The following is a 15563-nucleotide window of genomic DNA, read 5'->3' on the forward strand; positions in this document are numbered from 1 at the left end:
TACCTCATCCTTCTCTTATGTTCCATGGTGAAAGAGATATAGCTATAAGTTTATAATGCTTAGTTTTATTAAGCTCAAATACTTGGTGATGAAAGATGAAATTAATAAAGCTGTATTCCAGCTATGGTGCTGGTAACAGAATTTGTATTTGAGGATCTGTTCCCAGTAAAATGGTTAGAGAAATCTTCCTTTGGGTGCCAACATCAAAGTCTTTAAGCCCTCTCCTAAGGTTGAATTCTTGGAAGCTGTGCCATCTGAAGACGGTTTGGGTAGCACACATATGGTGTTACACTTTGCATACATCCCTGTGTTATCCAACTGCAGTAACTGGTCTAATGGAAAATATTGCCTCTCTTTACAAACCTCCCCTTCGTAGATAATGACTATGATGCTAACACGACAACTTTACAGCTATTCTTGTAAGACTTAAAGACCTTCTCTCGTGGACACCTTTGGGAACGCCACCATATTACACTGCCATTGGCAAAGCATCCTTAGCACAGCAGACACCAGCAAAATGCCATTTCTTCCCACTTGCTCCAGCCCTCCACCCACAGTAAAGGAGGGGCAGAACCATCAGGCTGAAGCTTTGTCATTAAGCCTGTCCTAATGTGGCTGTGCCCGCCCAGTCAGCAGCCCAGCATGCACAAAAGCAGAACGTCACTTTGGTCTGAGCCATGTCCCCCCACCTGTGACAGTTACAGCCATCAACCAGACTGACATAGCTTGGCAGCAGCACGGCTCTGGACTTGGTGCAAATTCGAAATCCAAATAAAAATCTAATTACTGAGAAGCAAGCAAAAATTCACACTTTCCTATAAGGATAATAATTGAATTTCCATGTAATACAGAAATTTATTTTTCAATAATGGAAACCCATTCTTTTCACCAGGATGTCTATTCCTAGGTGCCACATTCTTTTCTTGTTAATAGTATTTTTCTTTCCCCAAAGTGAGTCACTCTGGAAAATGCCACTCGCTTGAAAGAAAAATTGACAAACAAACCCAACTGTCACGAAAATGAATGTTCGCCTCTCTATACTACAACTACCACATACCGATAACTTAAACTTCAATCAGAAAAGAAAAGTTCCAAATTACTCAACAATAGTAACTGGCTCCAGGACAAGGAAATAAAATTTAAATCTGCAACTGTTAAAATAGTTTCTACTAATACACTGCTAAGCACATGATCTATTTGGCTTTGCTCTAATTTGGCTGGGAAGTCTTTCGCAGAAAGACGGAAAATGTTTTTGATGGCTTGTTCAAAAGGAAAAACAGCCATTTATCAGGTTATGTAAAAATCTCATACTTGTGTTGGAAACTACAGTTTGGCAGAACACATTTAATTACCATTGGCTCTTCTAGGACGTTAAGTAAAAAATAACTATGTTATAATCGCATTAAGGGTTTGTCTTTGTTGGTTTAAGACAAAGATTTTAGTCAAAGGCCTCATTAAATCTTAGATCATTCTTTGCAGAGCTTAGCTCCTCCATGGGTCTACAAAAACAAGGAAGTACAGCTATAATCCACAGAAATAAAAGAAAGATGGAAAGACTTCCAAGCTTTTTTATGCTCAAACATAAAGAGGAACATTTTCCCTCTCAAACAAGAATTGTTCATTAGAAACTATAGCTGTTGAAATAAAATTATTTGTGAAATGAACCCTCAAAATCAGAGTCAAACACTTCAGTCCATACAGGCGATATTGTAAATATGTGCTCTTGAGTACATACCCAACAAGGCTCAAGAGAAAACATACTATGAGCCACATCCAGATGGAGTGTGGCTCCAGCAGGATTGTACTACCTCAAAATTACAAAATTCATTACAGCCAAGATTTTCATAGTAAGTCCACTTAGCCTCCAAAATATTTTTGTCTCACACTATGCAAATTCAACGTACTTTTTGCATACTGACTACAGTTAGAAAAATGCACTATAAAACTGAATTAAAAACAATGTTGCATAGGAAAATAAAAATTATAGTTTTATGATCCGAGTCAAGGCTGAAAGTTTCTCTATGATTCTGCAAGACTGCGATTTTGAACTACAGATGTCCTAATGCACACAAATGTTTTCATTACAGATTAATCAGATTCAAGTGTTCATCTGATTTTGAGTTTTGGCACCAGTAAAAGTTTTGCTTTTGTAATACACTTATGTTTTGCTTCATCTCCCTTAGAGCCCCTGCAAAACCTACCACAGCCATCATATCCTAAAAGCACAGTATTCCTTTTCACCATATATATTCAGCCACCAGAATGACATCTTTCTACTTGCATTAATGACTTGGTTAACAAGGTAGGTAATTATCCATCTCCTTCTGGACAGGTTCTAAGCACTAGCAAGACAGCTACCACCTTCTGCAAGGAACACTCTTGTCTCAAAAAAGTACCGTATTAAATAAGAGTTCATCTGCAAGCTCCTTATGTCAACTATTTTTTATATTTAAATGTTGCAGTTGAGACTGACATCACAGATTAAGACTATATTCATACCAAATTCATATACTAGATCTGATCTGTTATGTAAATTAAAACATCTACTGCTAATTGGAAAACCATAAGCTCTGCTGTATCTGCAAGATGTATACTTAGGAAGTTCTGCTGTGTTAATTTAAGGATTTAATTTAAGGATTTAATGCAATTAACAGGTAAGCAAACTCACAGCTCCTCTTGTCCACACAAGTGACAGACATTGCCTCCCTCATCGCCCAGCCACGTATGATTACGTCCCTAACTGTGAAAATGTACTCTTTAGTTTTTTATTTTTAAATTCCACTCCCTTTCCAAGGCAAAGGCTGTTTTAATTTATTTTAAGCTTTGAAGTAATTTCTCCTCTCCCCTGACAAAATTACTGGTAAGGCAAATAAACCTGTTTGAGAACTTGATCTAACTTGATCATGACACAATACTTCCACAACTGACTTGTGCTGCTCCTATCAGTAATTCTATGCCCAACATAATAGATATCATATGAATAAACTTCTCCTCTTTCACCTTGTACATGTTAAAAAAACCTACCAGACTTCAGGAGTTATTTGAGGAAGGGGTTAAAATACAGATTTTCATTGCAGAAGCACTAAAAAAAAAAATCCATCACTTATTTTGGGGAAGGAGCAGAAAGCTAAAGGTGAAAGGGAACTAAACACACAGAAAGCACACAGACACACTTTCAGCTTCCCCATGTCACCTATAATGTGTAAATAATAAAATAAATACAATAAAATCATAAAGAAAAAATGCAAAATAATGTGGCAACTTTACAGAACTGGTACTCCAGTAGGCTACTGGAGGGAAAAAAAAAAAAAGAAAAAAAAAAAAAACAAAGAACCAACACCACAGAAAAGTGGAGCTAGCTAATCAGTATTTCAGACAGGCAGTCCACAGCATAGCCTTTGCATTTCTTCAGTCTTTACAGACATGACCAATAACTGAAAAACAAAATTTAACAATGAAAAGGTGTTGAAGTAGAAGCGCACGCACCAGCCAGGAGGCAAAGCAACTCCCCTGCTATGCTGAACTCAGGCAATGGTTAACCTGAATGATCTGATGTCCAGACACTCCCACCCCAAAAGATGGTACAGACATCTGGCAGGAGAATGAAGGGAAACCACTTAACATGTAATTTAATAACAAATGTAGCTTTGGATGAGTTTAATCCATTAGCAGACCTGAAAACCAGCAATAAGAAAAAAAAGAATTTGTGTTTTATCAGTGTTCCTCACTCCGACCTGAAATGCAGCTCATTTTCTCCACTCACTTTCCAACCCCTCCAACAGACCTGCCAGTAATCAGACATCAAGTGTAAAACCATTTGTAATACAGTATCAGTACATCTGAAACTAAACAGGCCATCCTTTTTCCTGAACTACTAAGCCACTTTAATCAGAAAACGTGCAGCAGAACAACACATCGAGTGGTACACTGCAGATATTTTCAAAATTATGAAGAATAACTGCCTTATGGAGTTGTAAGTCACAGGTGTTACTTTAATATCCCATATTAGTGCAAAAAAACCCAATCCTTTCGGTCATATATTAACCCTACATACTCTGTATCTAACATCCAGAAGGATGACCATCAAAAAGTATAAGATCTGTTAATACTTCAAGAGAAGCACTGTGGGGTACAGGAAGACAACGCTGAGCCTGAAGACTTTAATTCCCAGATTTTGGTCCATTTCTTAGATGGCATGGTCAACCCTCTTCATCATGTGCAATATGTTCAAAAACAAAGTGGAAATAATGGTGTTTACAATGTTCTTAAAGCGTTTTCACATTTATTGCTAAAGTAAATGCTATGCAGGAGATGAACACTCTTGTTGACACTGGATTGTAAGGTGAAAAATTATGGATTTCTTACCATTGCCTAAGTGAAATTTATAGGATTTTAAGAAAAACTCAAGTATAACACTTTTTCTTTTTAAAATAACTGATTACTGAAGTTTTGTAATTATAAGTATTGTCTTTATCTCAATTTCAATTTCTGGAATTCTCTAGAGCTAAGAGTTTGGAAAGCATGAAATGCCTCCTTTTCACCAACACAGAATTCGTTTTTCCTAGCCCTCATGCTTGCAAGATATCAAGTTTTAAAATTTTTGTTGTTACAATACATCAGCTTGATTCTCGGTTTCCTTTAACAACCAATTTCCCCTGAAGAATTAAAGAAGAAAAATCATTTTTGAGCCAATAGGTTTTCTTTTTGTTTTATAATGGGTTATTTGAAGCTGCTCAGGTTTTGGAATATCAGGATAAATGTCAGGGAGATAAATCACCAACACACCTCGTGAAACTTGCTGCAGCACTCGCAGTAAACAAGCTAGAACATATGGTTACAATTATGATTTGTATGACCACAGAAATCAGAGGCTCTAGTCACGAACCACAGCCTCGCTATGCTATGTATTGTACATACTCAGCAATGGTCCCTACCCTAAACAGCTTACAATCTACACGTAGGGCGAGAGACGAGATGGATTAGCACAGAGAGGGGCTGGAGAAGAGGCAGTATTAGTCAGCACAATAGCTGAGCTCCCAGCACACCACGAGCCTAGACAGTGTCAGGTAGATATCACAGAAAAGAGGCTTTCGAGAAGACTTAAAAACACATAAGCTTTAAGAATGTTCAGTACGAAATATTTTGTCACTGCCGTAAGGTTGGAGTGGTGGCAGCCAAGGATCCCCAGGAGCATCTACCTCTCCAAAAGAAAGAAAAAAAACTCTGCCGTTCGCTCCCTGCAAATGCGTAAGTCTCAGCAGAGTCAATGGAAGACTTCCAAGAACTATCAAGCCCCGGATCTTACAATATAAGCTGCTCTTCTGGGGAAGGATGCTTTGCTATCATTGCCATCAGCGTCTATGAAAAGAGTGGGGATCCCAGAGCAAAAGTCTAGGTTATCTGTCCAGCTAGTTCTAAATCACTGGTGCTTTACTATCAAAAATACATAGGTGAAGTTTATAAGATTGATCAAGAATTTCTTAAATAATTATACTACAACTCTTTTGGTTTCAGATCCTTGCGACTGAAAGCCCCAAGAGTTTGGTGGACCTGGGGCAAGGCATGCTAGCAGAAGTGCTACTGCCGTAAAACTCTTCTATACTCTCGCATCATTCAAAACCACAAAGATAAATTAGATTTCAAGAAAAACAAAAACCACAACACAGTGTATGTCAAAGGAAGCGTGCAAGAGCTTGATAGTGAATACAACTCTGGCCTGCAGAGATTTATGCCAGAGGCAATGTTTTTCTGTGCTACTGTGAATAAGACAGAAGATGAGTTTTATCTCATGAAAAAAAGCAATGAAGACTCTCAAAGGGGACATTTAGGCACCACTCTGACAGTAGCTCAACCAAACTTCAAACCAGCTCCTATGGTCCTCATAGCACCAAAGCACATACTTTGGTCAGGATGAAGCTGCTCTAGAACCCAGCTTGCTGGGCAGCTTTTGCAGACTGAGCCTGCCACAGCTACGCTACTATTAATACTAAACTACTTAGTCTCAAAGAACGCGTGCTTGAACTGCAGCCACACATTTTGCTCCAGTTCAGACACATCTTTAGAGAAACTAAGAGAAAGGTTAGAGATCTAGACACTATCTAAATCTTCACATTCAGGCAGGCCAAAACGCCACGATTACAGCGACAAGAGGATGACGCTGTTACAGACTGTAAGCAAGAAGGAAGATGAACAGACAGAACTGGGAAAGAAGCCTCAGGTCTACATTTTCATTATGGTGAGCATGAACAGGCAATTAAACATTGACTAAGCACCAGGGAGATAGACAAGGTTGTAGTTACGTAGCAGATCATATACCAGATCTGTGACACATCATGAAAAGTCTCTGGAAGATAGAAACAACCAGCCTGAAATATTTGTTAGCAGAAAATAAACCTGATGGAATCGTAAGAAATAACAGACACATCATTAGTAGCTTTTTGTGTCTCCCTACTTTGACATGTTTTAATCGAGGGATTACAAATCAGACTACATACAATTGAAGAGGAAAAAGATATTAACATAAAATGCTAAATATGAATAAATAGTTTTCTTGTAAAGTTAAAGATAACCATGCAAGTGCTCCTTTTAACCAGAATGTAGGACCAAAAAAAAGTAGGAATAAGCTATAGAGTATATATAAGTCACAGATGTACAACAGAGGTCATCCAATGCCTTCCAGTACACTAATGCTGAACAACATAATGCAGAGTGAAGTATATACTTACATGATAGAAAGTCATTAATGGTCAGGAATGTTTGTCTAGTTCCAACCAAAGAGTACAGACATGAGAAAACCAGTCATTATTGACCACTATACACTGAATTCTGCAATTTATATTAATGCTACAACAGTACATTTGTGGGTCAGATGAGTTATGATGATTGCTTAGGTGATTAATGAAGATGAATCCGGCTACTGCCTTTTCAATAGTTTCTTACAGGTACAACATTGTACCCATTACATCTGTAATCATCTAAATAGCACAAACTAAGTCAATTAGAACTTACTGTTGCAGTAACTCCTAAGTACCGCAAGATGCATTAAAATGTGTTTGGTTTATTTTTTTAATAGCAAAGTATCAACTGGATCAACTATTTCAAATGAAACCATTTAAATTGATTTATTTTTCAATAGTCTTGAGTAGCACTAACATTTTCCTGTCTTAGCGTATCATCTGTTTGGCAGTTCCTCACTGTAACATGAATTTTATTTTGCAAGAAATAAAATGACTAATTAAAAAATTTTGCTTGCCCACAAAAAGTTCTCTCAACTTGGTTAACTGTGGACCATGAACTGGCAAATGCTAATAATACTCCAAAAAACAGGAGAGGATTTAAAACCAAGAAAAAAAAATGTTTTTTGAAAGTAAGTTGGTTCAGTGTACCTTGTGAACCAAGAAAAATGGATTTCTAATTTCTAATATATGAGGTCTAATCTCTACTGCCATGCATATTGATGTCATTTATGCCTTCACAACACATCAACAACATAGCACCAGATCTAGCAGCACTTTGCAATTATTTTGCACACCTACAAAAAGACTGCAAAGACAAAGCAAAGTTGACTCAGTATAGAAGAATGTCCTTTATCAAGTTACAGAACTAGAATTTCATTATTTCTCCCCTCATTCCAAACCCCCAATTGTTTATTTAACTACTGGAGGATAAGATAATTGGCAATACAATTCTAATCAAGGTGTTTTACATACAGGATGGAGAAAGGTACTTGCACACAGATAACTTGCAGGAAGTCGGAGGCCAAACCAAGGAGAAGTAATTGGTGTGAGGATGTTGGCTGTATGGTTTCAGAGTTAAGGAGGCTCATGAGAGGGGAAAAAAAAAAAAACAAAAAAACAAAAAAACAAAAACCACAGACTACGAAGGATAAGAAGCAGGAGAAGGTTAACTGTGGGAAAGGGTAAACTTCTGCTCCTATCGTATATAATTATCACTCCTGCTGAATCGCAAGGAAGGAAAAGGGGGGGTGGATTTAAAATACAGTGCTTATAAGAGTTTGTTGATCTACTGCTGCTGTGCAAGTGACTACAAAATATGCATAATGTAATACACGGTAACGTAGATGACTATGGTATCAAGGTAAATAATTTCAAATTAACAAATACTATAATTACCTTAGGCCTCGAAATTTCATATGAAAAATAAATGATTTTTAAAAACAGGCTCCTATCTCCTTTCATCCTAAATAGATAATACTTAAACTATTTCAGTAAACTTATTTAAGCATTATGTGGTATTTAAAAGACACTGAGCAACATAGAAGTGAATTTTTAATTCTTCCATTCTCAATTCTTACCCTGTAACGATTACAAAATACACAAAAATAACACAATACAGAAATCATGTCTAAGTTTCCACATCTGTTCATTGCTCAAAAATTGCTTCTGTTTCATAACAGACTATCAATTTGTGCTGCTGTCTTCTAATCTGTATTGCACTCTACCCATGTACCTGATCCTACATAAAACAAAGGATTGCAAAGGATTAATTCAGAGATATTATGGATGGGCAAATCTGCCATTTAGTCTACCAATCCTATTGTGTCCGAGTTTCATCTATACTCCAACACCATATACAGGCAAATAATCAGACAAAAAAACATTAACCAAATGTTTGGGCACAAACAGAAAAAAAAATTCCAATTTTCTAACAGGATGTGGTACTTATTTTTTCCCCTTTCCCAGGGCAGGTCATTAGAAAGCTCTTTATAAAGGCTCTTTTACTTAAAGCTTTAAATGAAGATACTTAATTCACTGGGAGAAGAGATGGCACTTCAGGTACTCATGAAAGAAGCAAGAAAATAAGCGTAGGAGTATGCCAAGGGAGTTAAGAGAATGGTTCAAGAGGAGTGAAGGGGGTGGAAGTGTAGGAAGAGACAAGAACAGACGTAGGCTGAAACATTAAGAGTTTGCATTAAGAAATGCAAACTCGATATACAAGAAGTAAAAAGTCATGGGGGGATATGATATCAGAGGAGCTACAGAGGAAGGCAGGAGTGGTGGCAATGTGGATGGACCTCACAAATCAAGCTTTACAAAGCTATTTTGCCTGTGGCAGCACTAAGGCAGAAAGATGCTCAAGCGTGACTAGAGAGATTAGAACCAGAAAGAATAAAACCATCAGGTAAGCAGAGGTATCAATATACACAGTGAGAACTGCTCTCCAATCACAAGCAGAAGTACAAACCACATACTGAAAAACTGCTTCGGAAAAACATTTTAAGAACAATTTTCTCTAGCAATTGAAAAGAAGGAGAAGAATGTACCTGTTGGAACTCTTGAATAAAAATGTTGTAGGGAACAACTTAATTTCTTCTCTGTTTAAATAAACTGCAAACCAAGTGACTGTTTTTTGATGCATTTACATTACGGGCACAGCCTAAACATGGCAGTGGTCTAGCCTTGAGCGTGTAAACTGGAAACCAGAAAGGAGATGCATGTTCCAGCAGCACACTGAGCTGTGTGTAACCTCATCTCACGTAGAAGCAGCGATGTGTTTAGGCTATGCTGCACCAAGTTACAGAGACATGCTCTTTTACTGCCTCCATGAGGAGATCCACGTGCACTGTCACAGACTGTAAAATATTTTCTGGCAGATCACTTGCGGCCTGAACTTTAATATCCCCTAGGGATGCTTCCAGTGAATGGATCTCACAAAAGAGTAAAATAAATAGTATCAGTTTTAACAGCAACTGACATGCAAAGTGTTATTTAGTTTATCGGGGAAAAAGAAAATAACATATACCTTTACTGTTAGCAATATATTATATTTTATTCTTATTATATGGAAAAGAAAAACCCTTAGGAAGAATTTTTATATGTAATACACACACCAATAAAACACATCTGGTGTGGGGAAGAGAGCAACCACCAACCAAAACACAATATATAGTATAAGAAACACGAGAACCCTTTTTCTCAACAAAAAACAGCATCAAGTCTTTCATATTCTTCAGGCGATATCTCTCTATAGCAAACAGTCCACCCACAAAAGGTCAGAATCTAGTCATACTATTCAGGAAAAAACATTAGTCAACCTACTGGGAAAGGCATACACTACAATATGTTACAAAAAATCCTATCTAGGTCACTCCCTTACATCACAGAATCCTTGAGACTGGAAGGGACCTCCTGAGACCACCTAGTCCAAACTTCTGCTCAAACAGAGCCACAGAGCAGGTCACCATATCGACTGAGTGATTATAAAGAATAAAATATGCACATAAAAGTATTTCTTACAACATTTTAAGTAACTTGAAGCACATGATTTATCAAATGGGGCACTACTTGTTCATTTGTTTGGAGTTTTTTTAATATCTTAATAAAAGAAAAATAGGGCCTAAGTGCTACTTTTACGATGTGCTGTCCTGCAGGTATCCCTGCAGTGCCTGCAGATGTAATTGCTTCAGATTCTAACACATCTCGAGATGGGCCATATATGATTACAATCCAAGCAGGCCTGTAGACAGCTTTTCTATACTGAGCATGCACACCAGTATCACTTGTTGAAAAAGAAATGGGCTACAGGTGTGTTTGTAAGAGAGGTCACATACAAGGCAAAACTTCATAAAGTTTGAAATATAGTTTATAGAAAATAAGACTCACTTGCCACCCCAGATGCAATTCCGTAAAGCAGTCCTCCTCCATCTGTTTGCTGCTGAAAGACATGGGTCCCTGGAGGAGGGCTTCTTTCTTGTCTAATGAAATTATATAGTAAAGTTTTCACAAGTCTGCTGGTATATGGGAGACTGAAAAGAAAAAGAAAACAGCTTTAGTTGACTCACAGCTTGCAAAAAATTGGCACAACAAAGCCCAGGCAGGGTGCAGAGGCTGGTGTTTGGCATTAAACACAGACAGTAACTCTCCCAGTGCTGAGCAGACTGAAAAGGAAAAGAATGCCAAGGTCTTGCCTATGCAAAGATGCACAGACTTCAGCAGGGCTCTGCAGAAGCACCTTCAACCACAGGATCATGGAAACTATTTTTTTTCTTTTTTCAATATCACTTTTAAACCAATCACGTAATTTGTGGACTCATATTCTTTTACCTCAAGACACAACTGGAAAATATTTACACAAGAGAAAGAAACATTGTATTTGTTTAGTTTTCCCTCCATGCTTTGGTTACATAGAACAGGTAACAATAGTATTTTTCTCCACACCCCCAATATTTTTGTCTGTGTGCCTGACTGGGGCCAATTTGCAAAGACCAACGAAACATCTGACCTCACATCAGTGAGTTTGACAAATGCACTTAAAATTTGTTGGTTTTAAACAAAAGGTTACAATATTTCCAAAACAGAGAAGGATTTCCACAGAGGCAAACAGTTGGTTCCCATTCCCATGTGATTTAGAGGTGAACAGACAGGGGCTGTGTTATGATGAACTCCAGTCCCCTCTAACCAGTCCCCCTCCAGCTCTTCGCATTGCCCTAGATTCCCAGTCACCGAATTCCCACCCCTGTCTCCAGAGGCCAGGTACCCACTACTCCCAACTCAGACCTACACATACTACCTCTTCTCCCAAGCATTCCCCATTTTGCCCCAAACCCTCAATTCCTTCGGTGCTGAGATTTAAGTACCACCAAACCCCACAAATACCTCTTCTGCCTCCAGTTGCTCTGCCCACATATTGCTGAAGTTTGCCCTGTGCTCCCTCTGCCCGCAGGCAAGCTGAGCCTCCCTCCTTTCCTCGTGTGTCACCCCAGAGCAGTACCTCTCTCTTACATCTAGTAGAAATTTCAGAAAACCAGACAATAGACACATTTACCAAAAATCTGCCCACATGGAATTTAAAGTTTAAAGAGGATGAATGGTAGCCTGACTAAAATGCGTATAAGCCACCATGACAAAGCATTTAAACAAAACAACCCACTCGCCAGAACAAGTAGTATTACTCACAGGACTGAGTTTACCACCTGCTAAGTATTTCCACTATTGCAGCTTAAAACTCAGCGTAGCACGTATTTGCAATCTTTCGAGGGGCTGCTATTTATTTGTATTGCAAGAAGGCTCATTAGCATTTCTGAGGTACACGGGTTCTCTAGACTGCAGTGTTACAGGAAAAGACCCATAGCTGAAACAAAAAAGCCATCCTGAAAAGTAAAAGCTGTTTTAAGTTAATGAAATTACCAAAAACAAAAATGGCTTCCAAAATAGTTTTACTGAAGTCTGGGCTGTGAACTTTAAACCTGAAACCTTCCAGCAGCCTTTACAAATGTTTGCTTTTGTGTTCTGCTTTCTTTTGAGCAGAACAAGTTCTCTACCAAAATGTATTTCGCTCTCTTTTGTTTTCAAGTACAAACAGTCTAAACAAGCGATCAGAAGCATTTGCTTTGCCATTAGATACCACCCCAGAACACAACATACCATCGACCATGCATCAGGTATTTGTGAATGATGCTCTCTCGTAGAATTTCTTTGTGGAATAATTGGCAGGAGAGGAAGACAATGAGAGTTGTCACAGCTTCCAAGGAAATGCTGTATGTAATATCTCTGCAGGAAAAAAATGAAAATTTATGAAGATTAATCTACTGGGTTTGTTTACAAAATGACTTCCAAGAACACTTGGTAGCTTCACCTGAGGTTATACACCATTTAGCACAGCAAGTTTCAATTGGGAACACGTAAACAACAAATTCAAAAAAAACCCCACTCAAAAAGCAACATCTCTTCATAACAACAATGGGTTGTTTTTCTTAGATATAAGCTTTCCCCTCTCCCCCAATATGCCAGAAGACAATGTAAAAACATTGAGGTATTGCCCAGAACATTCCAGCTGCAATTTCCAGACTACGCTTCACTCTAAAAATAATAAATATATCTCAAAAGCATGTCCTTTGTCCTGTTAAATAAAATTGTCACAAAAACATCATGCTAAAGTCAGGGAAAAGTCCAGCTAGCCAAACACAGGTCCATCTGCCAGGAAAAGTGGATCCCTAAGAAAGGAATAATACACAAATGCTAGTTTGTGTAAGAAATGCTCAGAATATCAAGATACTACATACAATTGTTCAGTTTAAAATGGTATTTTTGAGGTAACAGTGAAGTCTGAAGATATTACAGCCAATCCCAAAGAATGTGCTGTACTGGTTAAATACTGATACCTGACAGTTTAGCAAAGCTCATTAAGTTAAGGTTAATTAGGAAAGGCTGTGCAGCGAAATAGATGAGAGATCCACTATTTGGGATATCTTGTGCTTTCTGTTCCCACCTCAGCCTATAATGTCTTTGTGACATATCTTATTTTTAAAAGGGGAAGAAAAATGGCATTTGCCTCCTTAATCAGTCATAGATTGCAGACTACATAAAACCTTTTAAAACACAATGAAATAACTTGGACATGAACCAGTATCATTCTTGCTTTCAACCAAAGACCATTTCTACCTCCTCCAAAAGTAAGGAGATACTTCATTTGGTGTAACAGTACCATCCTGTAATCCATTAGAAAGATTGTCATTAAGTACTTTTAAAGTTTTCCCCACTGTTACTATTTAATTTCCACTGTATGCTTCACAATCAAATATCATTAAATTACAAAAGCTGTCCAGCATCAATTATCAAGGGGTTTTTTGACCTGGGACCTACTGGAAATTCAAAATCTATTTATACTTCTCAAATTCAAAGATTTTATAGGATCTCTAAAATTTAAAAAATGAAAAAAAAAAAAATCAGCATCAATGCGTGTTTAAGCAGTGATGCAAAGTTTTTCTTTGTTACAATGTCACCTTCCAAAAATTTTATTCTTAAGAGTTAAAACAAGCATAAACATAAAACTAAGTGCTCTTTCAAATAACAATGACTTGAAAACTACAGTTCAATCTCTCTTGAAACAAGATTGATAAACCACAGAAAAGACTGGCCGGAGTAAAACTCTTCATTAGTCTCAGGATCAGAACTGGTGTGGTCCTTACCAAAATGAACAGGATTTCATTTAGAAGAAATCAGTCTGATTTTTAGCACACTCAAATACTTTAATATTCTCAAGTGTGCTGCTAGAAATACTGTAAATAACGTGCATTACTGTAAAGCATGAGAAGAAGAGTTTCATGCATCACGGTGTATAGACAGCTTAAGTTAAGCTCTTCTGCAGTAGCTCTAGGCCAGAGTTTCTGAGCAAAGAGCATGCTAGTGATTTGCTCAAAGTCAAGAGCAAACTGGAATCACAATTTCCTGGATCACAGTCCACAGAACCGCACTACCTCTGATACAAAAATGTTTTGAAAGTGAAGGTTATGCAAACTCTCTGGTTTTGTTTTCTCTCGCATAATTTAAGTATTTGAATTTGTAACATTTTAAGTTATATATGTCAGGAAGAAACATACTGCTTGAATAACACTCTTCCTTAAAATCATGCAGTACATTGTAATTACTTTTAGTTTTTGTGAGTTACCTGACTTTTTGCCCACTACTGAGGAAGTTAGCCAGTGTAAATGCTGATAATTAGATCAGGCCAGAGGTTACACTGTGATCTGGCTCCACTGCAAATTCATCTCAGCCAGAAACAAGGCTGAGCTAGGAACGGCTCCCACTCCCTCTCCAGAACAGTGATGCTTTGCAATCCACTACCCATGTTCATCCCAAGCAAAGCAAGGAAGACCAATATATATGGATTATTAGAGGTTTAGCCACCAGCAAAAAAAATTAAGAAAAGTTTTTCTATCAAAATAAAAACAACAGCTTGGAAAAAATGCTTTTTAGCTATAGAAAACAAAAAATCAGAAGCTTATTATTACCAAGGCTGAGAATACAAGAATAACATCTCCAACCCTGAGTTGATGAATGAAAAGGCTAACTTCGTGACACACTACAACATCCACTGGGTCACTTTGCTGAGGGGAAACAAATTTTAGAGTCTACTATACTTTTTCTCCATCTCAATCATTCATTCACTTATTTTTCTGACAAACCATACAAGTAGAATAGCAAATTTGAAGAGACATTACAAAATTATTTTATATTTTTCTAAGATTCAGTGTAAAGAAATAAACAAAGAGGTTACTGTAATGTATTAAGTACATTTTTGGGGAAAAAAAGATCTGCTTTCAATACCCTTATGTAACTCTGAAAGAAAAAAAATAGAAAGCAAGCTGAATTCGTGCAGTTCCAGTTAGTGAGTTATTTTCATTTTCTTTCGATTCAAAACCCAGTTAGGGCACATTTAACTGCAGAAACATTCCACTCAACCTGTAGAATCTGTTCAAATTAAATCTGCTCTGACATAAACACAACCAGAGTCCTGATAGCTGGGGTAACCCCTCAGCTACAGTCACCCTTAATTTATCAGCACAAGGATAAAGCTTCAGAGCAAAATTATTTTCTCCGCCAAGGGTCAAATGTACAGTTTTCTGAAACTCAAGCATTTCTAAAGGGTCACAAGAACTACCAGGAACCTCTTTTAACTTCAAAGAAAATACTGTTTATTTATATTGAGAGACTATAGAATAGGGGGGGTTGTTTTTTGATTTTTTTTTTTTTTTATTCAAAGCTATCGGTCATATAGGACGACTTTACATGGAATTTATGCTGATCTCCAACTTCCTCTGAAAA

The 15563-nt window shown here is 37.5% G+C and overlaps 1 protein-coding gene across 4 annotated transcripts in view; it reads right to left on the reverse strand.

Moving 5' to 3' along the window:
* Positions 1 to 15563, reverse strand: part of DYM (dymeclin) — a 221720-nt gene that overhangs the window by 164123 nt on the left and 42034 nt on the right. For all 4 annotated transcript variants that reach the window (XM_052775920.1, XM_052775917.1, XM_052775919.1 and 1 more), the window contains 2 exons: positions 12384 to 12509; positions 10623 to 10765 (listed from right to left, as the gene is read on the reverse strand). In XM_052775920.1, coding sequence (XP_052631880.1) covers positions 10623 to 10765; positions 12384 to 12509 — 269 coding nt within the window. The remainder of the gene's footprint in view (positions 1 to 10622; positions 10766 to 12383; positions 12510 to 15563) is intronic.

Source organism: Harpia harpyja, chromosome Z (assembly GCF_026419915.1).
Source record: "Harpia harpyja isolate bHarHar1 chromosome Z, bHarHar1 primary haplotype, whole genome shotgun sequence".
NCBI lineage: Eukaryota > Metazoa > Chordata > Aves > Accipitriformes > Accipitridae > Harpia > Harpia harpyja.